General features: G+C 37.3%; 1 protein-coding gene and 1 non-coding gene across 2 annotated transcripts; one reads left to right on the forward strand and one right to left on the reverse strand.

Annotated features, from left to right (window-relative positions):
- The first annotated feature begins 20,632 nt into the window (after nt 1–20,632).
- LOC107764046 (histone H4) lies at nt 20,633–20,944 on the forward strand. The gene has a single exon (XM_075235401.1). The coding sequence runs from the start codon at nt 20,633–20,635 to the stop codon at nt 20,942–20,944; it is 312 nt and encodes a 103-aa protein (XP_075091502.1).
- A 1,139-nt stretch (nt 20,945–22,083) lies between these two features.
- LOC142172329 (U6 spliceosomal RNA) lies at nt 22,084–22,186 on the reverse strand. Its single transcript, XR_012701692.1, has one exon. It is a non-coding gene; the product is annotated as a U6 spliceosomal RNA (small nuclear RNA).
- Between the last annotated feature and the right edge of the window lie 5,645 nt (nt 22,187–27,831).

The following is a 27,831-nucleotide window of genomic DNA, read 5'->3' on the forward strand; positions in this document are numbered from 1 at the left end:
TGCAAGTATCATGGCACGCATGGTCACAAAACTGAGGATTGCAGGCAATTAAGGGAGGAGGTAGCCCGTCTATTCAATGAGGTCCACCTTCGAGAGTTCCTCAGCGATCGAGCCAAGAATCATTTCAGAGAAAGAGACGCCAACAGGAAAAATGAACAGAAGGAACCCTGACATGTCATTCATATGATCGTCGGTGGGGTCGACATTCCACATGAACCAATATTCAAACACACTAAGGTATCAATCACTAGGGAAAAACGAACCCGGGATTATGTGCCCGAAAGCACTTTATCATTTAACAACGAAGAAGCATAAGGCATTTTTCATCCCCACAACGACGCTCTGGTAATTTCTATCTTATTAAATAAAGTTCAAGTTAAGCGTTATTTAGTAGATCCAGGTAGCCCGGCGAATATAATTCGATCGAGGGTCGTGGATCAGCTCGTCCTACAAAATCAAATCTTGCCCGCAGTTCGGGTCTTAAACGGCTTCAATATGGCCCGTGAAATAACTAAAGGGGAGATTATTCTACCGGTGAACATGGCTGGAACCATTCAAGATACTAAGTTCCATGTGATAGAGGGCGACATGAGGTACAATGCCCTACTCAGAAGGCCTTGGATCCACAATATGAGAGTAATCCCTTCGACACTCCACCAAATGATAAAATTTCCAACATTAGACGGTGTAAAAATAGTATATGGGAAGCAGCATGCTGCAAAGGAAATGTTTTCGGTCGATGAAGTAACAACGATATCGACACTATCAGCCTCAAAAAGGTCGAACATCAAAGATAAACAGGAAGTCAAATACCAATCATAGCGACCAACCTCGACCGAATCAGGGAAGCGGGAGATAGAAAAAGAAGAGGAGGATTTTCTGACCCCTCAAACTTTTGTTGTTCCTGAAGATACTGACGCCACCAAATCAACGGTCGAAGAGCTGGAACAGGTTGTATTGATCGAGTACCTGCCCGAGCGAAAGGTATACCTGGGAATGGGATTAACCCCCGAACTCAGGAAAAAACTTATGAAATTTCCTGTTGATAACATAGATTGTTTTGCATGGTCCCATTTAGACATGGCAGGGATTCTACCGGAGGTAACGACACATCGGCTAAGCCTGGACCCTATATTCAAACCGGTGAAGCAAAAGAGGTATAGCACGCATTCATAAAGGACGAGGTAACTAAACTTCTCAAAATAGGATCCATTCGGGAGGTGAAAATATCCCGAATGGTTAGCCAATGTAGTTGTAGTCCCTAAAAAGAGGGATAAACTTAGAATATGTGTAGATTATAAGGATTTAAACAAGGCGTGCCCCAAAGATTCTTTTCCTCTACCTAACATCGATCACATGATCGATGTCGCGGCCGGCCATAAGATCCTTACTTTTCTCGATGCCTATTCCGGGTAAAATCAAATCCAAATGAACCCGGAAGACCAAGAAAAGACTTCATTTATCACCAAGTATGGAACATATTATTATAATGTAATTCCCTTCGGGCTAAAAAATGCAGGAGCTACTTACCAACACCTAGTGAATAAAATGTTCGAAGAACAAATAGGTAAATCAATGGAGGTTTATATTGATGACATGCTAGTTAACTCCCTGCGCACAGAGGACCATTTGACTCATTTGTAGGAAACGTTCGAGATTTTAAGAAAATACAACATGAAGCTCAACCCCGAGAAATGTGCTTTCGGGGTTGTTCGGGCAAGTTCCTTGGCTTCATGGTAACGAATCGGAGAATCGAGATCAACCCCGATAAAATCAAGTCCATCGAAGACATCGCCGTCGTGGATAGTGTAAAAGTCATGCAGAGGCTAACTGGGCGGATAGCTGCCTTAGGCCGATTCATTTCGAGGTCATCAAATCGAAGCCACAAATTTTTCTCTTTACTCAAAAAGAAGAACGATTTCACCTGGACCCCGGAATGCCAACAGGCATTGGAAGAGTTGAAGTGATACATGTCGAGCCCATCACTGCTTCACACTCCAAATGCAGATAAGAATCTTTACTTGTACTTGGCAGTATCGGAAATCGCGGTAAGTGGTGTCCTAGTTCGAGAAGAACAAGGTATGCAATTTCCCATTTATTATGTAAGTCGAACCTTAGGAGAAGCAGAAACTAGATATCCACACTTAGAAAAATTAGCACTTGGACTAATAAGCGCCTCTAAAAAGTTAAGACCATACTTTTAATGTCACCCAGTATGCATATTAACCACTTACCCACTTCAAAATAGTTTGCACAAGCCCGAATTGTCGGGTCGATTGGCCAAATGGGTTCTCGAACTCAATGGGTACGGCATCGAATATCAACCTCGGACGGCCATCAAGTCTCAAATTTTAGCGGACTTTGTGGCCGATTTCAAGCCAACCCTCGTACCCGAAGTTGAAAAGGAACTCTTGTTAAAATCGGGGGTATGAACCCTTGTCACAGACGGTGCTTCAAATGTGAAGGGGTCCGGGCTAGGCATCGTTTTGAAGCCGCCCACGGGTAGCACTATTAGGAAATCTATCAAAACTTCTAGATTGACTAATAATGAGACCGAGTACGAGGCCATGATTGCACGTCTCGAGCTAGCTAAAAGCTTGGGGGAAGAAATCATTAAAGCCAAGTGTGACTCTTTACTGGTGGTGAACCAAGTAAACAAAACCTTCGAAGTTTGAGAGGATAGAATGCAAAGATATTTGGACAAGCTGCAAGTAACTTTACACTGTTTCAAGGAATGGACTTTACAGCATGTATCTCGAGAACAAAACGGTGAGGCTGATGCACTTGCAAACTTAGGGTCATCGTTCGAGGAAGATGAGATTAGCTCGGGGACAATCGTTCAACTCTCGAAATCTATGATCGAGGAAGGTCATGCCGAGATAAACTCTACAAGCTTAACTTGGGATTGGAGGAATAAATATATTGAATACTTGAAGAATGGAAAGCTCCCATCAGACCCTAAAGAGTCGAGAACCCTATGAACCAAAGCTGCTCGATTCACATTGGCTGAAGATGGAACATTATACAAAAGAACATTCAATGGACCATTGGCAGTGTGCTTAGGACCAGGAGGGACCGATTATGTTTTACGAGAGGTCCATGAAGGCACTTGTGGGAACCACTCCGGCGCCGAATCACTGATTCATAAAATCATTAGAGCAGGATACTACTGGGATAGCATGGAAAAAGATACTAAGGAGTCTGTTTGAAAATGTGATAAATGTCAAAGGTTTGCACCAATGATCCATCATCCCGGAGAACAACTTCATTCAGTCCTATCCTCATGGCCATTCATGAAATGGAGGATGAATATCGCCGGCCCTCTTCCATCGGCTCCAGGTAAAGCTAAGTTCATTTTATTTATGACTGACTATTTCTCTAAATGGGTTGAAGCACAGGCGTTCGATAAAGTGAGAGAAAAAGAGGTTATAGACTTCATCTAGGATCACATCGTGTGTCGATTTGGGATACCCGCAGAAATAGTATGCGACAATGGTAAACAATTTATCGGCAGTAAAGTGACAAAATTTCTCGAAGACCATAAAATAAAAAGGATATTGTCAACTCTGTATCACCCTAGTGGGAACGGACAGGCCGAATCGACGAACAAGACTATCATCCAAAACCTGAAGAAAAGGTTGAACGAAGCTAAAGGGAAGTGGAGAGAAATTCTACCCGAGGTCTTTTGGGCATATCGAACTACATCGAAGTCCAGTACAGGGGAAACTCCCTTTTCCTTAGTATATGGTTCCGAAGCTTTGATTCCAGTCGGAGAACCCAACGCCAGGTTTCGACATGCAATGGAGGAATCGAACCATAAGGCTATGAATACCAGCCTCGAATTATTAGATGAAAAGCAAGAAGCGGCATTCATTCGAATGGCTACACAAAAGCAATGAATCGAAATGTATTATAATAGAAGAACCAACCTTCGCCACTTCAGGGTCGGGAACTTAGTCCTAAGGAAGGTCACCATCAACACTCGAGATCCTAATGAAGGGAAGATCAGCCCGAATTGGGAAGGACCCTATCAAGTCCTCGATATAGTCAGAAAAGGGTCTTATAAACTCGGAACGATGGACGGCAAACCACTGCCAAACAACTGGAACATATCACTTCTCAAACGATATTATTGTTAAGGTATGACTTTCTCCCTTCTTTCGTTCATGTATATTTGACGCTAACTCATTGTAGGAGTTCGACCAATGACATCGATACCTCAGGTTTTAAAGTACGTGTTGCACTCTTTTTCCCTTAGATTGGTTTTTATCCCAAATGGGTTTTTCCGGTGAGGTTTTTAATGAGGCAACAATTATGTGCTACCTGAGGACAATTCAACAGTATTCAAGGTTTCTTTGCAATCAACCTCGAATACTGGAGGGCGTCACCTCGGATGTTGTATTCTCGAGAATAGTACTTCATGTCAAAGGGCCTCAATAGGGAAGCTCTGTAATAGGCCAAACGGTCAAGAGAACCATGTCCATATAAATTAGTCGAGCCCCGATGGCAAAATATGTGCACATGTATAAACTATTCAAAGAAGCATTCTCTCTTCATTTAAACATTTTGTGTCTCGAAGAAAATCCTCTACTGTACAAACCTCATGTTTATGATATTGTGAGAAATGACTCAAGAGCCAAAGTGCAAATATATACTCATATTCGAGTTATCTAAACTCAAAATTCATAAGACCTCAAAGAGGCATCCCTCGATCTATAGGCCAAGACCACCATTCTTGAGGACTGACATTCCAAACTAGTTCGAAATGTTATTAGGAAATAAGCCCAAGAGGCATACCCGAAGGCTACGGCCAAAATACATACCCGAAGGTTATGGCCAAACTAAAGGCTACGGCCTAAATAACGCGGCTCAGAGACGTCTGAATTCCGCAATAATGTATGCCTTCAAACTTTCTGAAAACCCGGTTAAAAAAGGCTATCCTTGGCAAATAATCAAAAGGGCTTCGATAAAATCAGCCCTCAAAAAACCTTAAGAGGTATCAAACTATTTTTAACACAAACGTTCTAAGGCAAAAAAGGCAAAAGAGTTTCAACTGACATCGGACCCTTAAAAAAACCCAATGAGTAAAATACATGCTAAGGCATAAAGAAATTTTTATTAAGTCTTTTAAGCCGAAAAAGGGGGAAATAATAGCCGTCTTTAGAGGCCATATGGTCCCAACCTAAAAGGGCCTAAGGGCCAATATACTTAGAGTTCGAGACTTTGTTCTCACTCAACTCGGACCTAAGAGTTCCACTATTCCAAGTTCAAATAAAGTTGACTTGAATTTAGCTCAAGGATCCGACATAAACCCTTAAGGGGTATGTTACTATAAGTTCAAAAATTACCCATTATTAGATAAAAAAACCTAAGGGCTTACTCTATCCTAAGTTCGAAACATACTCTAACTTAGTTATAAAAATAGTGCAGTTATGGCATCGATCAAGCCATCCGAAATCTCGAACATATTATTGAGCTCGGGGACTCGCCCTTGCGCATCTAAAAAATGTAAGGGTTTATTCTAAAGTTTGAATTAGTGTTCGCTCGATTACAGAAGCTGCAACAACAAAATTTCACAAAGGCAAAAGCACAAAACACGTTTGAACATAAAACTGAGAAGACATTCAAGAGAAGTTTTTCTATTATATATTGGTAAAAAAGGTTATGTACAAAAGACCGATCAAGGTCTTACAAAAAGAGAAATTAAGCCCTAACTACGGTCGGTTTCGACCTCTTCTCCAGGAGCAACTTCCCCTCCAGGCCCCTCATCGGATCTGCCTCGACTGCCTACTTCATCATCGTCTTCGTCATCGAAGGAGGCAAGCTGCTTGGCTTCAACTTCAAGTACCTTGGCTCGGGCTATCTCCTCGGAGAGGTCAAAACCTCGAGTATGGATTTCCTCGAGGGTTTCCCTCCGGGATTGACACTTTATCGAGTCAATGATCCATTGCTCTCGGTCAAAATCCTCCCTTAGCTGCATTTGAGCAGCCTCAGAATCGACCCGGTACATGGCAATGGACTTGTCCGCCATGACCTTTGTCTTCTCGATCTCCGCCTTGGCCTTAGCAAGCCCGGTTTCAAGCTCCTCAATCCTCTTGGCTTGGGCCGAACTTTTCTCTTTGATGCCCCGAAGTTGAACCTCGGCCGATGACAGTTTGGCCAAGGTATTTTCTTTTTTCCGCAGTCAGGCAGTCCATATTCTCCTTCTACCGATCACAATCGGCCTTTACCTGATCGACTTCTCCCCGAAGCAGCTCGATCCTTTCAACCTTTTGTTGCAGCTGAGATAATGAATTATTAGCCTCCACAGTTGGGTCGAGTCCGTACTTTATCAAAAGGATGCTCACCTGCTTAACTAGATCGGCCTCTTCCTCATGAGCCTTGGCCAAATCTGCTTGAAGGTCCTTTATAGTTTCATCATTTTAGTCGCAAAGAAGCTTCAGAGCATTCCTCTCCTCCGAGACCTTTTGGAGCTCGGTTTCACACTAGCTGAGGTCAGGTCGAAACTTGGTGAAGGCTTATACAAAAAAGGAAAACACAAGTCAGATTTAGAGAAAAAGAAAAAAAGAGTAAAGAAAAAAAGTGCAGTAAACTGATTCTTACCCGAGATAAGAGACGTTAGGCCTCTTCAAAAAGAAAAGAAGCATCACCAATATCAGAGGCATCATTGACTCTAGTAAAGCAATCCCGAAAGGGATCCCCTACACTAGAGCCTCCGCCTATATCAGGGGTCTTCAACTCTCGAGCTTCCCTTAGTGCCTCCTCAGAAAAGGTCGTAAAAGAAGGCAAGTGACCTGCTGTTATGGTCCCGAGCAAGTTGCTCGGGACGCTCTGATCGATCTTCGGGGTCTCAGACCCGTCCACGTCTGGTGTAGTTGCAGATGGCCGAGAAACGGTCTCGATCTCTGGTAATTCGGGATCCTTACCCGATTCCTTTTTGGAAGCCTCCTCGACACAAGGCTTGATTTTAGCAGCTGTTGTTGACTCAGAAGGTTTGGTGACCTCGACGGCTTTCCTAGGTCGGACCGTCAGTGTCGAGGCATTTTCCTATTCTTCCTCTTCTTCGTCGCTCAGTTTTTGGACCGAGTCCATCGTGAGAGCGATTACTTCTCTCCTAACCCTTCGAGGTTTGGGCTTGGGGTCCTCGTACTGCGAGGTAGTTTTCCTCTTCTTGTCTTCCCCTGGCTTCGGAACCGGGGACTTGGTTTCTTCCTCGCCACTTAAAGGCCTCAAAATGGCATCCTTGGTCAGGCCTGCATGAAAGAAAATTAATGATGAATGGAGTATAAAAAGTGTTTCAGAACATGAAAAAGGATATCCTTATCGTGGTTCTTGGCCTCCCATATGCCCTGTGCCAAATCACGCCATGCGCGTTCGGCATATGTGAATGTTGAGGCTAACTTTCGAACCCAATCTTCGAGCTTAGGTACCGCTTGAGGCATCCAAGGAATAGTTGCATGTCGAAAGGGGATATCAGACGAAGTCGAAGAAGGTAAGAAGAACAAAGTTTAAAAGATCACTTACGGTTGAAGTTCCACTCCTCAGGGAACAGCATCTTCTCTTTTGGGATAATGTTGCAGATCCTCACCCGTATAAAATAGCTCATCTAACCCCGATCCTTGTCCTCGTCGATGCTCGAGATCAAGGCCTTCGTTGCCCGGTGTTGGAGCCTGATTAGTCCTCGGTAGATTCGAGGCCGGTACAACCGCATGAGGTGATTTAGGGTAAACTCTAGCCCCTCGGCCTTGCTAGAGAAGAAGCGCATCATGATTACTATGCGCCATAGAGAGGGGTGAATTTGGCCGAGGGTGACCTGATATCTTTTACAGAGATCAATAATCACTGGGTCGAGGGGACCCAATGCGAAGGGGTAAGTGTAAACACTTAAGAACCCCTCCACGTAAGCAGTGATGCTCTTTTCGGGAGCAGGAATTTTTACCACGACCTCGGGACTCCAGTTACAATCCCTCTTCACGGCCTCGAGGTGGCTCTTCGATATTGAGCACATGTACATCGACACATGCTCACATCGGCATGGGATCGATGAAGGGTTTCTTCCTAGAAGCATGAGTTCCTTTAGAGCTGATCATATATGGATGTATAATAGAGTAGTGCCTAGTTGAAAAGGAGTCACTACTGAGTTCCTAAAGGGTGTGTAGGGATTTGTAGAGTTTTCGGTTCTTTCTCTTCTTTTCTTCCTTTTATTACTAATATTTTTCGGTTCTTTCCCTTCTTTTCTTCCTTTTATTACTTGCTAAGTCTCTTTTTTTTAACTTTCAGTCCTCATTTTGTTTCTATCATTATATCTTACTTTATGAATAATTATTTTCTATAGGTAATTTGAATTGATTTTAATTAGCATATAATTTTTTTTATTTTTAATGAAACGATATTAATTTATATATTAGAATATAATATGAGCAATATCTTCTATTGAATTTTGAAAAAAAAATTAAATGGCTTGATTGATACTCGTTTTGAGTCGAATATCATAGGTTGAATGTTGAAGGTTTTTCTTTTAAAAATAATTATCACATAACTCAACAATTAAGATGAAAAAATAAACAAAGAACAATACAAGTAAATTAATCTAGTCAAACAAAGAATATATAGTGTAGTTAAGCTACTCTTTAAGCAAATATTTATATTAGAGGCGCTCTTTCATGAAATATTATTTTTCTTTTGTATTTTTATTTAGAATGTGTTTAAATTAAGTGTTAAAAATTTGAACCACAATCGAACTTATTTGCTTTGTGAATGAAAGGCCTATTCAAATTAACCAAAAACTAAGTGAACCGACCCATTATTCCTAATCTGTCTTTGTAGCTACTGACATGTATACTGTATGCATAACATTGTGGCACCCGCAACCTTCGAATCTTGGATCCGCCTTTGGATATGGCACTGGAAATTTCGTCGAGAACCTGGGGTAATGAGTCATCCAAGTGATAGAGAGGCGTGGAAAAAGCTTGACCAGTGCCATCCTGGCTTTGCAGCTGAGCCTCGAAATATTAGGCTTGGACTTGCAGCTGATGGGTTTAGTCCATATGGGCAGATGGCCCATCCTTATTCTTGTTGGCCAGTAATCATTACACCATACAATCTTCCACCCAGAATATGTATGAGTAGCCCGTACATGATCTTAAGTCTTCTCATTCCTGGTCCAAAAGGTCCCGGAAAGAATATAGACTTATACTTACAACCTCTTATTGATGAATTGAAACAATTATGGGTTGATGGGGTTGAGACTTATGACTCTTATAAGAAACAAAATTTTCAAATATGAGTTGCACTTATGTGGACTATCAATGACTTCCAACTTATGGAATGTTGTTTGGCTGGAGCACCCATGGTCATTTGGCATCCCCTTGTTTTATGGGAAAAAGTAAGGCGTTTCACTTAAAGGATGGAAGAAAAGCTATATTTTTTGATTGTCATCGTCAATTTTTGCCAATAAGTCATTCATTTCGCAGGGATAAAAAATTATTTTTAAAAGGAAGAGTTGAGCACTCTGCTCTTTCTCCTAGTTTGTCTAGTGAAGAAGTTTGGAACAAAGTGCGTGACTTACCAAATATTTTTGATGATCGCGCCTCCAATAAGTTGCCAGGATTTGGGGATCAACATAATTGGACAAAATAAAGTATTTTCTGGGAATTGCCATATTGGCGCACGAATATTATTCGGCATAATCTCGATGTGATGCATATCGAGAAAAATGTGTTTGATAATATATTCAACACAGTAATGGATATAAAGGATAAAACGAAGGATAATTTAAAAGCTAGAATGGATGTGCAGACTTATTGCAATCGTCCCGATCTTGAATTGAAGGAGCATCAAGGGAAAATTTTGAAGCCAAAAGCAGCATATTCATTGACAAAAGAACAAAGAAAGTTGGTATGTAAATGGGTGAAAAGCTTAAGATTTCCAGATGGTTATGTTTCCAATTTGTCTAGATATGTAGATATGAAAGATTATAAATTATCAAGGATGAAGAGCCACGATTGTCAAGTATTTCTAGAAAGGTTGCTACCAGTTGCATTTTAAGATTTTTTACCATAGCCAATTTGGAATGCCTTAACAGAGATTAGCTTATTTTTTAAAGGTTTATGTGCAACTATTTTAAAAGTAGAAGATTTACAAAAACTTGAAGAAAGCATAAAGATAAAAAATTTCAAGAGAGAAAATATTTCCTCCTGGTTTCTTTGATCCCATGGAACATTTGTCGATTAATTTAGCATATGAAGCAATAGTCGGTGGTCCAGTTCAGTTTCGATGGATGTATCCTTTTGAGCGGTAAGAGTCTAAATTGAATCTTGATTAGATAATTACTTAACAATATACTAAAATATATTTTAATTGTAGGGAGCTGCACACCTACAAAAAGAAGGCGAAAAATAGAGCTCATATCGAGGGATCAATATGTGAAGCTTATATCATTCAAGAAATTTCAACATTCAGTTCCCATTATTTCCAGCCTAACGTGCAAACTAGGCTTAATAAAGTTACTCGAAATGATGATGGGGATGAAGTTGATGCACCTGATGGTTGTTTGTCCATCTTTTTGCATCCAGGACGTTCGAGTGGGGGGAAAGAAGGTCGATATTTGACCGATGATGAGTGGGATGCGGCACAATTGTATATTTTGTTAAATTGTGAGGAGGTTCAACAATTCGTCCTGTAAGTTGATATTTTTTACCAATATAGTGCATATATATTGCATGAATGGGCTAACTTAACTATAATTTTATTGCTTTTGTAGTATCTTTGAAGATGAATTGAAAAGGAATTTAGAAAATATTAGCCTCGAGCAAATTGATAAAGAGACAAATAGTAGATTTGCCAAGTGGTTTGAAACTTATGTGAGTAAATTACAATTGAATCAAAGGATTATAGTCTTTATTTGTCTTGACTTGAAATTTATATTTAACTAAACATATTATTGGTCTATTTGTTTTATTAATAGGTTCTTAATCCAGCTAATAACATAACTGATGAGCGGTTGAAGCACTTAGCTTCTGGTCCATATAAGTGGGTGGAAACATGGCCGCAGTATTTCACGAAAGTCTATAAGTTCGACACTCTAACATATGGCTCTAACAAATCAACTATGAATAGTGGTATGTGCATCAAAGGAAAAGGTTGGAGTGACTATGAAAGTAACTACTATGGATTACTCGTTGACGTGATACAACTAGAGTATTCTAATCCGAAAAAGAAAAGAACTACTCTTGTGTTATTCAAATATGATTGGTTTGATCAACAGTGGGTCGAGGACTGAAGGTCCATAATCAATATGGTCTAATCGATATCAATCATAAGAAAAGTTTCTCGAGTTATGCCTATGAACCTTTTGTGTTGGCTGAACAAGCACAACAAGTATATTTTGCAGAATATCCCACTAAAAGAAAAGATAGAGTTTATTGGTGGTCAGTGTGCAAAATAAAAGCTAGAAGCCGTATTGATTCCCCAAATATCCCATACCAAGAAGATGAGGATTTACCCGCAGTACTTCCAAATGTCATTGATGATCTTGATTGCTTACACCATGAAAATGGTGAACTGGAAGTACATGACATTAAAAAAGAGACTGCCGAAACTGAAAGAACACATGATGATGCTATTGAAAATGATGAATAGATAGAAGAATCTGATTATGAATCTGATAAAGATGAAGATGAAGAATATGAACAAAGTGAATGAAATTTGAGAAAAATTATAGTGAAAATGATGATATTGAATGATAATAAGATTGTTGGTATAGCAGATAACTTTTTACTGCAACTTTTTTGTCTGTTTTCTTTTATTGCTATTGTTGGTATAGCAGATGGCTTTTTACTGCAACAATTTCTGCACATACCTTTCCTTTATGAGCTTTGTTGCTTTTCATACTTAATTTTTGTTTTGTTTGTCCATGACCTCAAGGTTGCATTTCAATACTATACAACTTAATTTTTTGATGGTTGGTTGGTATATTATTCTATTCTTTTTGTTAGATTTTGATCATGAAGTATGACAAGAGGAAGAGGCACTAAACGTAGTTAGGGAGGTCGTTGGGGCATATCTAATAAAAGGGGAGGAGGATACCAACAACTACCGAACACTTCTCAGTCAGATATTAGTGAACCATCAACCCCTACATCTCAAAAAGTAAGTTCAAACCAACACATTGACTCGTCTTATGAAAGTAGTTTTCGACAGCTTGCACATACGTCTCAAAATGTTCATACTCAACCAACAAATTCTGCTTCTCTGAATATTAGTCGACAACAAGCACTTCCTTCTGCTCAGAATGTTGGTCCTCAACAAGAAACTCCTCAAGATGTTTCAACTGAACAAACGCATGCATCTTATGGAAGTAGTAATCCACAGGCAAGACGAGATATTATTTGTGGCATAAGATCCTTAAAAGTAAACGGAGATACGTAAGTAAATCTAATTATATAAGTTGTGGTAAAATATATTTGTATTTAATAATCTTTGAATAAAATGTTATATTGATTATTTTGTAGATTCTGCCAACATGAAGCTGTTCGGGATGTAACAATAGCCTTTAAGAAAAGTTTCAGTGGATCATGGAATTGTTGGAGCAAAGTTCCGGAGCATGTACGAGATAGATGGTTTAATGACTTCGAGGTATTTATACTTAACTGTATTAATTGACTTAACTTGATAAACGATATTAAATTTAATCTTTACTTTCTAATTGCAAAAAAAATATTCCTTTACTAGTGAGGACAAATTTTTTATTCGAAGGAATTTTGAGCATGTGGGGAGTGAAAAGTTAAGTGACAGTTTGGGAAAAGCAAAAAGAGAATTTTCAAAAACAAAGAAAATGTCCGGATTGATTGCTAAAGTTCACTGGGACGCTTTGATGCAATATTGGGAATCTGACGCTTTTAAAAGAAAATCAACAATCAACTTCAAGAACAGAATGTCATCTAATAATGGAGGAGGTCCTTCCTTACATACGGGAGGATCAATTGCATTTGCTGAGTACAGAAGAAGACATGTATTTCTCTATCTTTTAGTATTATCAGTATTAGTCTAAATTTATTTTATGATTTATCCTGTAAACTAACAATATCTTTAATGATTGTAAAAGGAGTTAACGGGGAAAGATCTTTGTAATGATGAATTGTTTCTGAAGACTCACAGAACCAAAAATGATAAAAAGTGGATATGTGGAAAGTTAGAAAGGATGTGGGTATGTTTTTATTTCATTCTTCATTGCAACACCTGCTGAGTCTTTATCTACTTCACACTAATACAGTAGATAAGCTTTCTTTATAGATTAGCTCCATCCATAGAATATGATAATTAAGATGCATTAACGAAAAAAGACAAGGGAGTGATGCATATAAAATTGCTGCTTTTTCTTAACTATCTGTACATATTTTTGTAGTTGTCAGATTACAGTTCTATGACATTCAGATATAGGAATTTTGGGAAGTGAAATTAGGGAACATCAAAAGTACTAAGTTTTCAGATGTAGGAAGTATTTTTATATTTACAATTGTGTATCTATCTTTAGACTGTAATTCCTTTAAGATTCTCCTTAACCATTGAAAGATAATTACAAATAAATGGATTAATATTTTCAATAATTACTTTTCCTTCACCAAATTTATGTGCACTGAGTACTTGTCTGAAGTGTTGAAGCCATATAAAGCTACTGAAGAAAATGGATATATTACAAAAATATAAGACTGATAAAGTTGTGATGTACTTGTAGATTGTTGACAAACTATCTGGTGCTTCAATTTTTGTCCATGATCTAACTAAATTACAAAAGTAACCAAATTATGCCTTCCTAATTTTTTTTTAATCAACAAGAAGATGGTGCACTACTGCATAGTGGAACAATATCAAACAAAATATTTAAGTGGAAAAATAGAATCCAAAGCTCTAAAAATAGTGAGTACTCACCCTCTTAACATGGAATGATTGACAAGCACTTCCCTACTCTCTCAAGTATTTGAAATAAGAGTCAGAGAAGATATAAGCCTTTTTTAAAAGAATAATTTTACACTTATTGACAACCTGAGAAAAGAAGTAAGGAAAAAATTTACTTTTCTTCTCAGTTTGATACTTTAAAAAATCATCTCAAGTTGTTGGAACTTAAGATATCAAAAACTTGTCTATATATTTGTTTATTTTACGCTTTTCAAACTGAGAAAATGGTTTAACTGAAAGTGAATGGTAAATAATTTTGTCTATTCTGTATTCTTATTGTTTGCATTATTATTATGCTGCTGCTGACATACTATTATGACTCTTCTCTTCTGTCCCAAGAATATATCTCCAGGAGTAGTGTTAGAGTTGTTATTCATGGACACTATCATGGTAGAATATCATAAGCACCCTCTTTTTAGGTCTTACCCTGCTATTCTTTTGTCTATGATGTATAAGAAAAATTTCTAAGTCTTTGCGCACTCTAGATTTGAAAAACATTCAACAACTTTATAGCACCTTCTCTGGTGCACCTCAAGAAAATAAGATTGATTAGATGGCATAGTTTCTATATATATTTTTAATTCTCTACTTATTAGAGAACTCTATTTCTTCATCTACTTCTTTAGTTACAAAAGTCTATTTCTCTGTTGTTCATTTCTTTCATTACAGAACAAATATAACTGCTCTATTAAGATTTACTACTTGGCGACTTTGATATTCTATGTGATAACTAATAATTATAATTTTTTTCAGAATATATTTACAGATATTATTAAGGAGAAGGTAGGTGAAACTTCAACATCAAGGAATGAAGAAGGTTTTGAAATAGATGATGCAGACATGGAAAGAAACATGGCAACAAATGAAGATGAGGAAGGAGAAAAAACTAGCAAAGACAACGTTATGGATTTATTGAAAACTATACTAGATGAACAGCTACTGAAAACTTGGATTGAAACAGTTGAAGGAGCAAAAAAAGGAAGAATATATGGACTTGGTCCAAAAACTTGTCTTCTGGCAGATTCAGTGAAGGCTAATTGTGCATCCTCTAGTGCTCCTAATCCTCCAAATATTCCTACCCAACAATTTTTTGAAACACCCGAATTTCAGCAACTTCTTGATCGTGCATTGGAGCAACGGACGGAGAATATGCAACCAAATATGCAAGCGGGTATTTGGGAAGATATGCGAGAAGAAGTAAAAGTTGCGGCTGGTGTTGTCGTGCGTGAGATGCTTGGTTTAAATCAACCACCACCAAATGGCTATGGTTCTTCCCCAAACATATCTTAGAATAATAGAGTTTGTGTAATTAATTTGTTAACTTAAGACATGTTTTATTTATCAATAGACATACACTTCGTCATTCTAGAACTAATGATACTCTAATTATGTTTATGTGAAAAATTATTGGATTTAAGTATTTATTTTGTTTTATGTCGAATTATGTAGGAAATTGTATTTGTATTTCATCATTGCAACAACCCGGCTAGTCATTTTAAAAGTTGTAGCCCCGTTCCCCTATTTAATGATCATTCTGTACCTTATAACTGTTAAATGACTTACTAGAGCAAATTGGTTCGGGTCCGATGAGATTTTTAGAATAAATTGGAACACATAGTTTCAAAGTTTAAAACTTAAGTTAAAAAGGTAGGCTGGATATAGACCTATGTGTAAACGACCCCGAAATAAAATTTTGATGATTTCAATAGCTCCGCAGGGTAATTTTGGACTTAGGAGCACATCCGAAAAATTATTTGGAGGCTCGTAGTTAAATTTGGCTTGAAATGGCTAAAATAGGAATTTAAGTTTGGAAGTTTGACCGGAGAGTTGACTTTTTGATATCGCGGTCGGAATCCAGTTCCAAAAATTTTTACAGCTCCGTTATGTTATTTACGACTTGCGTGCAAAATTTAAGGTCAATCGGACTTGATTGATAGGATCTGGCGTCGTTTGTAGAAATTGAAATTTTCAAACTTCATTAGACTTGAATCTATGTGTGATTCGTGTTTTTAGTGTTGTTGGATGTGATTCGAAGACTCGACTAAGTCCGTATGATGTTTTAGGATTTGTTGGTATATTTGATTGAGGTCACGAGGGGCTCGGGCGTGTTTCAGATGGTATTCAGAGTATTTTTCTTCATTTTGGCACTGCTGGTAGCTGCTGATTTCTGGTATTTTAAGCCTTCTTCGCGATCACATATGCTTAGTTGAGGCAGTGTTGATTTTGTTCTTCGCGGTCGCGTGAGGTCAACCACGATCGCGTAGGTTGGGCCAGTCTGTGCATCGCGATCGCGTGGCATTATTTGCGATCGCGTAAGGGTAATTGAGGGTTGCTGAGTTTTGTGCTTCGCGATCGCGTGAAGCGGAATACGACCACGTAGCTTTGAGATTTTGTAACTCGCGAACGTGTGAAGAAGGTTGCGTTCACGTAGAGTAACGTAGCAGAAGTGGAGGTCACGCGTTTGTATAAGTGATGTTTATATACACTTATACAATATTGTATAGTTATGTATAATTGTGTGCAAATGTATTTATTTCTGTATAATGTTGTATAATTATATATTTTTTTAGTTTATAAGGAGACTCGGCATATATCGGTAAAATCGATACCCCGAACTGAAAAAAGCTTATTGGGTTATCGGTATCGGATTATTGGGTTAACAGTTCGATAATGGTTTAGTGTTATTTTTCTATTGGGTTATCGATTTGGGTCTCGGTTTGTCCAATTTTATAAACGGTGTAACCGATAACCCAATAAACTTTATAAAGATATGATTTTATCCTTAAGTATATAAATTTTTCAGTTCTCCCAATTCTCTTTCTATTGTTGTAACCCTCCCAAATTTGTCATTCAACACATAAAGAAATAATATTGTAAGGTTTATCATATTCTTTGAGAGGGTTTACAACAGTAGAGAAAGTTTATCATATTCTTTATACGGTACACATTATCCTTCATTAGTTCTTCCCTCTAGAATTTAGATTGAGTTATCTTACGGGTAAATCGATAAAGATCGATAATCCATTAACCAATAACCGATATCTTATCGGTTCGGTTATCAGTTTAGCATATTTATAAACCGATAATCGATATGCCAAACCGATAACATTCACAACCGAACCGAACCGACCGATTCCCGTCCCTAGTTTATAAGGATGTATATACATTGTTAGTGTATAAGTGTCACGATCCAAAATCTCACATGTCGTGATGACGCCTATCTCAATACTAGGCAAGCCGACAATATTAATAAACCACCATATCTTTTAAATTTGAAAACATAATAATTAAATTAAGCGGAAGAAACCTCACAAATATAAATATAACTCTCCCAAAACCCGGTGTCACTGAGTACATGCAGCATATAATATGAATACAATGTCTGGCTGATAAAAATAAAAATCAGTCTGAAAGTATAGAACAGTACAATAACTGAAGGAAAGAGAGACAAGGCCAACAGACGCCAAGCAACTACCCTAATAGTCTCCAACTGGTAACACACTGAGGTCTAACAATCGCCGTATCCGGAAGCACCTGGATCTGAACACAAGGTGCAGAGTGTAGTATGAGTACAACCAACTCAATAAGTAACAAGACTAACCTCTGGGCTGAAAGTAGTGACGAGCTCCGCAGGTACAGTCCAGTATAAATAATGGTACAAAAATGTAGGCATGCTTTCAAGTTCAACAGTTAAACTCAATACAAGTGAAATAGATCAATACTGCATGATATAAGGAATGTGACATCTCAGTAGAAAGACCTCATGTAAATACTGGTCACAAATTATCCGGTCACTCAGTACTATTTATGGCCAATCCAGCCTAGGGGTGTTCCAACCTGTATATAAATACACATTGACTGACGGTCAGTCACCCAATACCGTATAAGGCTAATCCATCTCTGGGATAATTTTATCCCCAAATATAACTGATACAGACAAGATCCATGTCCAGGAAAACTCATTACAATACAAATAAGTAAGGCAAGTCCATACCCTGAGAAATCCATCTCGAATATATATAATCATCTACGCTCACTGGGGGTGTACAGACTCCGGAGGGGCTCCTTCAGCCCAAGCGTAATATAAATCCAATATGGCCTACTGCAGGCAGGCAATCCCGATCCGTATAATAATAAAGCCTATAAGGCCTGCTGCAGGCGGGCAGTCCCGATCTATAAAATAGTAAAGCCTATAAGGCCTGCTGCAGGCGAGCAACCCCGATCCGTATAATAATAATAATGTATAAAGCCATTATGGCCTGCTGCGTCGCGTAGCTCGATCCCATAAATATCCTCACAATGGACAAATATTACTGAGTGTGAAATGTATATTTTTGAATAATTAATTCAACAGCAACATGACCCTATGGGTCCCAAAATATTGGCACGTATCCTAAACATGATCTTTAATATGAGCCTCAACTCAATTTCTCTAACACATGGAGAATGTTCAACTAATAAAATAATTCATTAATCTTACAATTGCACAGGATTTATTCAATACATAATTTATATGGTGCACGTCCACATGCTCGTCACCTACCGTGTGTGTCACCTCCGAACAATTTATATCATACCAAATTTGGGGATCCATACCCTCAGAACCAAGTTTAGAAGTGTTACTTACCTCAAACCATGTAATTCTTTACTCCGTTATGTCTTTGGCTCGTGAATTGGCCTCCAAACGCCTCGAATCTAGCCACAATTAATTCGATTCAGCCAATAAAATTTATTGGAATTAATTCCATAAGAAAATACTAATTTCCCATCAAAATCCGAAATTTAGCTCAAAAATTGTCTGTGGGTCCCATATCTCGGAACCCGATAAAAGTTACAAAATCCGGAAGCCCATTCAACCATGAGTCTAACCATACTAATTTTACCAAAATCCGACCTCAACTCGACCTCCAAATCTTCAAATCTTATTTTTAAATTTCTAAGTTCAAACCCCTGATTTACACCTCAAAAATATGTAATCTAGTCGGATTATTCGATGATAATTCAATATTATAGAGTAGAAATGATTACAAGGGACTTACCTCAAGTTTTCCCGTGAAAACTTTGCTCAAAAATCGCCAAACCCGAGCTTGAAACGCCCAAAAATGGCAAAAGTCCGGAACCCCTATGTTTTTGTATTGCCCGGGGTTTTCGCACCCGCGGTAAAATTCTCGCGTCCGCGATGTTCGCGCATGCGATGATTTTTTCGCGCCTGCGGTGTCCGCGCCTGCGATGATTTCTTCGCGCATGCGGTCTTCACACCCGCGGTAAAAATATTTCGCACCTGCGATGCCTGGCCAGCCCATGCATTTCCGCTTCTGCGACTAATGCCTCGCATTCGCGAGCTCGCACCTGCGGCCCTTTTTCACACAAGTGCGATCATACCAGATGTCCAGCTGCTTCAGCTCCTCCTCCAAATCCAAATTCGATTCGTTAAGCATCCGAACTCACCTGAGGCCCCCCATGACCTCAACCAAATATGCCAACAAGTTCTAAAACATTATACGAATTTAGTCGAGCCTTCAAATCACATCCAACAACACTAAAAACATGAATCACACATAGATTCAAGCCCAATGAACTTTGAAACTTCCAATTTCTACAAACGACGCCGGAACCTATCAAATCACGTCCGATTGACCTCAAATTTTGCACATAAGTCACAATTGACATAACAAAGGTATTTCAATTTTCAGAATCAGATTCCGACCCCGATATAAAAAAGTCACCCCCCGGTCAAACTTCCCGAAAATTCGACTTTCGCCATTTAAAGCCTAATTCCACTACGGACCCCCAAATAATTTTCCGGACACGCTCCTAAGTCCAAAATCACCATACAGAGTTATTGGAATCATCAGAATTCAAATCCGAGGTCGTTTATACATAAATCGACATCCGGTCAACTTTTCCAACTTAAGCTTTCCATTAAGAGACTAAGTGTCTCAATTTATTCTGAAATCTCTCCAGACCCGAACCAATTACCCCGACAAGATATACAACAACAATAAAGTATAAATTGAGCAATAAATGGAGGAACGGGCTTGTAATACTCAAAACGACCGTCCGGGTCGTTATAATAAGAAGCCTCTATGGAAGTATCAAATTATAAGGTCTAAAAATGAATTTCGCTTGAATTTTTTGTTGTTGTTGTAAATGCTGAATATTTGAAAAGAAAAATATCATTATTCATTCCCAAATCAATATTTCAAATACTAGTGACCATATTAATATTTTCAAATATTAAAACTTAATATTAAAAATATCAAAAATATTTAATATCCGAACTTTGACAAATTATAAGTAAGAGTAATAAGAAAAAGAACAAATTATAAGAGGCGGTAAAAGAACTTAGGAACAAAGAGATTACCTCGTTTCTCTCACCAAAACAACACAATCCGAACACTATCACAAAACAATCGTTCTCCACCTTAGATTTCTATTTAATCAGCGACTGATATACAATATCTGCCTTTCACACGGATCGACACTCTTATCCGTCGATCTTCTGTTTAAAACTCCAAAACATTAACGGCCACGATTCAAAGCTCTCCACAAACCCCAACAACTACCAGCTATATATAACTCACGCCCCTTTCATCAAAAACATATCTCTCTCATACCAAGTTCCAAAAAAATACCTAAAATCTCCTTCCAGTTTTTCATCAATTTATCAAAAAAAATGTCAGGAAGAGGCAAGGGAGGAAAAGGATTGGGAAAGGGAGGAGCAAAGAGGCACAGAAAAGTATTAAGAGACAACATTCAGGGAATCACTAAGCCTGCAATTCGGCGTTTGGCTCGTAGGGGAGGGGTGAAGCGTATTTCTGGTTTGATTTATGAGGAGACTCGTGGGGTGTTGAAGATATTTTTGGAGAATGTGATTCGTGATGCTGTGACTTACACTGAACACGCTAGGAGGAAGACTGTCACTGCCATGGATGTTGTTTACGCACTCAAGAGGCAGGGTAGGACCCTTTACGGATTTGGGGGTTAGATTTGTGAAGTTAGGTTTGTTCTTTTGTTGCCGTTTGTGGATTAGAATTGCTTAGTTTTGTTGAGCTTGATAGATGTAATTTCCGTTATATATTCAAGAAATAGTAATTGCCGAAGAATTGCTTAGTTCTCATTTCTGATCTCCACATTGTTTGCTTTAATTTTACCTTTCAATTTCCCTTTGTTGGCAAGTATGGCTAAAGATCAGTTGGGTATGTCAGCAGTAATGTTTTCTCTTAATCGCTATTTCACATTAAGAGTGTTTATTTGAACATCTGGTAATTTATATTTCACATTAAGAGTGATTATTTGAACATTATCTGATTGTGTTATGAAGATTATTAGTGTGGACGTTGATTTTGCAGTTATGATTCAAACTTTGGATGGATATTAGAGTCAAATTTGATTTGCTCTAAATCAGTTGAATCATCATTTGTTATGTGTATTCAGTTATTCTTGATGGATGTAACTTCAATGAGATTTAGTGAGATATTTATTCAACTTATTGAATAATCATTGTAGGATTATATTGGGTATGTTATTGAATAATCATCTAAAGGGCAGACGCAGGAGATAGGGAAATTGTTGGTGTTTAGTTTTTGTTATATTGACTAAGGTTTATACTCTAGAATAGTAAAATGTCGCTGCTTTGTGTATATTACTTCGATTCATCTTAGCTTGAATTTGGTAATTCTCTTATGCTTAACTTTTAAATTGAGTCCTAATGCTTCGTTATAAGAGATGCTTGTTTAATCAAAATTCTTAAAATTTGTGTGGCCTGAACTGAACACTGTAGTGCTCTTATGATCCCCTGTAGTCTTCAGTTTACTTTGTTAGGTCTTCGTAAAAAAGAGCTACGTCTGAGTTAAACTAACCTGGGGATGTGTGGATCTGGTTCTGACTGGGTAGAGATGCCGTACATTGTCTATAAATGTCTTATTTTCATTCTTAAATGAATGATTTTGCGATAGAAAACCAAATGTTAAGGGTGATGGAGTAAGCTTTTATCCAACCTGCTAGAGTTGATTTTGTTTTCAATCTACATATTTAGGCAATTATCTACCAGTGGAGTGTGGACTGAGACTGCTCAGCTTTGCCATCCAATAAAGACTTAAAGACTTAACAAGAGATTTTACGTTATTTATTAGACTTTATCTCATCGGTTATCCGTCTCATCTTTACGCAATGGCCATACTAATTCTCTGCTTATGGTTTCAGTTTTAACAGATTTCCCCTAAGGGACATAGGCTAACGTTAAATGAAAAGATAGAGCATAGTTCTTTCTACTTTTTTTTCTTGGTCTGAAGCGCTTTCTACTTTACCAGACCAGACCGTGAAGTTTGGTATCCTTATTACTATCACATATGAGCTCCTTTGAGCTACTTTTTAATTACTTCTAGACACAAAAGTTTTAAAAATATGGTGAATGAAAACTGATTTATCTGAGAGTTCATCACTAGTTGCTTATTTGCAAAGCAAACTCCGGATAGAATTCTTGGTGAATGAAAGATTGTGCATCTGTTGTTTTTGTGATATGAATTTTAAGATTAACTTAGTTTTGGGATCATATTATTGGTAGTGGAAATTTATACGTATTAAAATGATATTAGTTGACAGGTTAGTTTAAAATTAAAACATTATCTAAGTTTTAGAAGTCAATGTGTTTTTGCTATTAGAAATTGTGAAAGTTGAGCAATATAATAATCCATAAAGTTTGTTTTGACCGAATAGCGCAAATGACACTTGTACTTGCATCAATTTGACATTCCACCCCTCAACTCAATGAAATTTATTAAGACACTTGAACCTGTTTAAAACATGTTTTTTCAACGCCTATTGTTGATCAAGCTTATTTGATGTTTACTTTACTGAGTCGGACAAAGTAAAGTTTTTGAAGGTGGTGATTATGGGTTCTGGCCAAGTAAAGTTTTTGGTTGAAAATGGTAATTATAGAAAAAGAAAATGGGTTAACTTTGTGATAATTTATTTTTAACAAAATAATTTTATGAAGATATATAATGACGTGGCATATGTTTTTCTAACATGGAGCTTTAACTGTTGCGGATTGGCAATTGAGTAACACACAGGACTAGAGGCGTTTAAAACACCTATTTTGCCGTTCCAGGAGTTTGGATGAAATCTCGAATTAAGGTGACATTATGTCAATTCATGCAAGTACAAGTGTCATTTGGATTATTCCGCCTTTTCTTAATTTGTATTGACATATTTAATAATTAGTAAAACTATTTGATCATTGAGTTTTTTTCTTATTCTTACTTACTGACATGCTGCTATTATGACACGAAATGATACTTTGTTATTTGCGGTGTGTTTGGTACGAAGTAAAATATTTTTTTGAAAAATAAGTAGCTTTTATTTATTTTTTAAATAATCTATAATGTAAGCAAATATTATGGGAGATGAAATGGGTAAGAGCAAGGAAGGATGTTAGGTCGAGGTCTGGGTCTAGGGGCTGGTGGAGGTGGCGAGGGTAGGGGTGATGGGGTCGGGGTAGGGAGTGGGGGGAGGTTTAGGTGTAGGGGTAGGTAGTGGGGAATGGAGGGTGGGAGTTGGCAAAAAGGTGAGGAAAGTTGAAAAATATTTTCTTTTCTTTTGATAGGGAAATCATTTTCCTCTAATTGGAAGAAAATAAATTAATAAAAAAAATATTTTTTAAAATATTGAAATCAATCAAACATGAGAAAATTAGAAAATATTTTCCTTCATATCAAACACACTTTTAATTTCCATACAAAAACAGGTAGATAATTTAAATTCTCAAGTTCTATTCTATATAGCATTATTTTTAAAAAATAAAAAATATATAAAAAATAAAAACCACACGTTATAAAAGTCTCAATTTTATTTCTTTAACTCCTATTCTCACTTAATTGAAACACAATCCGCACACTATCACAAAAGAATCACTTCTCACCTTCGATCTCCATTTAATCAACGGTTTACATACTATCTCCCCTTCCACACGGATCGATACGCGTAACCGTCGATCATCACTTTCAACTCCAAAACATCAACGGCCACGATTCAACTTTTCCACAACCCCCAATAACAACCATCTATATATAAAGCCCGACTCCTTGCGCTCTTTTCAAATCAACCGCATTTCTTCTCAATTCAAATTCAAAAATCCCCAAAATCTAGTTTCAAAATGTCAGGAAGAGGAAAGGGAGGAAAAGGATTGGGCAAAGGAGGAGCTAAACGACACCGTAAGGTGCTCCGTGATAACATCCAGGGAATCACTAAGCCTGCAATTCGGCGTTTGGCTCGCAGAGGAGGAGTGAAACGTATCTCTGGTTTGATTTACGAGGAGACACGAGGGGTTTTGAAGATATTTTTGGAGAATGTGATTCGTGATGCTGTGACTTACACTGAGCACGCTAGGAGAAAGACTGTTACTGCTATGGATGTTGTTTATGCACTCAAGAGACAGGGCAGGACTCTCTACGGATTTGGGGGTTAGATTTGTTAAATTCGGGTTTTTGTGGGGCAATGATTGTAGATTTGTTCTTTAGTTTCTGATGTGGATTAGGGTTGGTTAGTTTTTGTTGATCTTTGATAATGTAATTCTCCATTACATAATCAAGGACTAGTAATTGCCCAAAAGAATCTCATTACTCATATCTTGTTCTCTACATTATTTACCCTATTTTCTTTAATTTTGCTTTTAGGGCTAGCAGGTCTAGCTAATTATTACGTTTGTTATATTATGATAATTAATGTTTACTAATAATTTAGTCTTTTCAATTTCTGGGCATCTGATAGTAAGAAAAAAGTATTATCCCATTAATATATTGTAGGTCATACATAAACCTATAGTTTATTTTCTTGTAAAGAAGTGAAGAGATACGGTTTCCGACCTATCTTGAACAAGTTTCTAAAGTTAAATTTTGAAATCGAACAAAGTAACAAAGTTTAGAAATTTTTTGCTAGTTCAAAATATTCTATAAATTTAATTGAATAAATCAATCGAATAGAAATAATGAGAACTTACTAAATCAATCGTATAAAGGCAAACTCCATGATTTATAATTCCTTCTAAAAATTAAGCCAATTTTGAGTTCTTTGTGTTGATTGGACATAATGCTATCCAATATTTTGGTTTTCAAGTCTTTTTCTTTAACTGTCTTTTGTATATTGTTGGCAAGTAAAATGAGAGAAGCGGTCATAATTTACAAGTAAATGTTATCATTTTTCTGAATGTGCAAAAACAGTTTTTTTTTTTAAAAAAAAATGAAGTAAAGAACTCCACAAGCATCGTTATACTTAATTTTTGTCACGTAGAGAACTCAAAGTAATTTCCAAAAAGGGATCATAAACAAAGACATTACTGGCTTTATATTGGTGATAACTCAATAAGTTCTTATTTTCAATTTGAGAGACGTCCAATTCTGCACTTTGCCTCATAGGCTAACGTTATCAACCGATGAAAAGTTACTCTTAGCTTTTTCTACTTACCAGTAGGGTGTCAATTGAATCGACTGAATCGTACCGTACCGAACCAATTTTTTTAGGTTTTTTTAAAGAAATCGTAGGTTTTTATATAAATCTATAATCGCACCGATAATTAGTGTAGTTTTTTTATTTTATAAAAATAAACCGAAAAATACCGAATTATATCGAATAAATTTTACATGTGAAAAATAAATTTATATAATAAGTTTAAAAATAATGCATTAAATTTTTCTTTGGCTCTTGGAATTATGAAAACTGTTACAAGCCAACAAGTAATTAAACTCAAAATACTAATTTCTAAAACCTATTATGCTACTTCTACTTAAACTAAGTTATTTAAAGTATCTTTATTAGCAAGATACAATGTATTCTAACGATTATGAGTAGCAAACTATAATGTATTGAACATGTTCCTTTTATATAATTTAGATTTATCTTTTTAAATATTTAATCTTCTATAAACTTTATTCTTAGTCTCAGTTTGATTAATATCTTTCCACTCGAGTGATTTATATTTTCTTTGCATTTGCTTGGTTTCTTTTACGTTGTTGTAGAATAGTTGATGGATCTATACTCTAGCCATCTTTCATTGTTTTTTAATTCATCACCCTTTAAATAGTAAAAAATATCTAGAGAATTTTGTTAAGTCCTATAAAAGAACATATGTTATTGTATTATACTTATACTGGTGAATTTTACATGATATTTAAAAAAATATTGGAAATTAATCGAACTGTACCGATACCGAAAAGAAATTGACATGATTGAGACGATTTCAAAAAATCTAATTCTGGTTATACATAATAGAATAATCGAAAAATTGGTACATTACAAATTTTATAAAATATCGGCCGAACTGAACCATTGACACCCCTACTTACCGGACCTTGAAGCTTGGTAAGAAGACATACCATGCTTTTAAAAAAAAAAAAATCTTTTTAAAGCGTTTAATAAGTTGAGTTAATACAAATTGAATTTAAAATGTAATTTTGTTGTGTTTAACCCAAAAATTAATTTTAAAGTAAACAATTAAATGTATATTTTAAGGCCAATATCAAATTGATTAATGCAAAGTATGTATACTGAAATGAAGATGAGATTAAGATAACGGAGATCTTATTGATCGTCGGCCTATGATCTGACTATGTTGAAATAAATTTCAATTCTTGACAGATACAAAGAGAAAGATAGTCTTGCAAAAGAATATGAAGAGTACATGATGAATCATCTCAAAATGTTATTGTTTACCCGAAAAATCGGATAACGTTGAATTTATGTATGGTTATAAGGGTAAGTAGATTCCTTTGATCTGGAAATAACAATACACGTATTTATGGTGCAAAAAATAGAAAATGATGAACAAAGATATTTAGTGAGCTTTAGAAAGATAAACACAATGTATTCTTAATCAAAGCCAAAGGTGCCCTCTATTACAATCTATCTTCCCCTTTATAGCCAAGGATCACTACTTTATCTATAGCAACATGATGAAATAATATTACTAGTGGAAGACCCATGATGGTGTGTCTCCTCCTTAATTCCCGCCGAGATTCTCTCCTTTGGTGCGGTTGTAATAACTTTTTGTCTGTGAACTCGATACCGACTCGAGCTCGGTATCGGATCGGAACCTCGGCCTTGGTTTCGAGCTAGGTGATCACTTTCGGGCATCGATATTCGGGACCTATATCGGTCGATGTTTCCTCGGTCGATTCGAACGCCCCGAGCTCGACGCCCCCATCTCGAAATTCGTTCGGGTTCTCCATGAAGATACCCCTTGACTGAAATGCCATCCTCGATCGATCTTCATGATCGAGGATTGGTTTTAACCGTATACAGATAGCCCCCTCGTTTCTTGGAAAGGAGATGATGAGAAACGATGTGATTTTCCTGAGGTTCGACCGAATCAATGATGACGTTTCTATCGACTTTGGCTGTGACGTGCGTGATAGCTGTCCCATCGATTTGGTTTTATCGAGGCATTTAATGTGTGTCAGTCGGTGATCGGCCACCGCTAGAGACGAATCGCCATGCCTTATAAATAGTTTTCCCATATAACGTTTTCCACTTTTGTGCTTCCTCTTTTCCCAAATTCCCTTTGATTATTTTCTCTTATCTCGTTGCTTTAGTGCCGCTTATACCAGAGTTTTGGTGCTGTCCCCTCTTTCACCTTTCTTTGCGACTTTTTCTTCTCATATTGATGGCAAAAACTTCAAAAATCGTATCTCACAAGGAGAAAGCTTCTTCCTCACGACCGTGTGACAATAAGGGGCCGACCGAGCCGTCCGTTCAAGATTATATTCCCGGCCCGTGTATTTTAAGAACTGATTTTAAGGTAGAGAACCCTTCGTCCGTTTCGGGTCGGTGTGGGCACGTATCGATGTATATGTGCTCTATTGCGGAGGTTCACCTCGAGGC

This window comes from Nicotiana tabacum, chromosome 17 (genome assembly GCF_000715075.1).
Source record: "Nicotiana tabacum cultivar K326 chromosome 17, ASM71507v2, whole genome shotgun sequence".
Taxonomy (NCBI): domain Eukaryota; kingdom Viridiplantae; phylum Streptophyta; class Magnoliopsida; order Solanales; family Solanaceae; genus Nicotiana; species Nicotiana tabacum.

Bases quoted from the DNA above. Each gene is read 5' to 3' on its own strand.
- LOC107764046 (XM_075235401.1), top strand. From the start codon at position 20,633: ATGTCAGGAAGAGGCAAGGGAGGAAAAGGATTGGGAAAGGGAGGAGCA.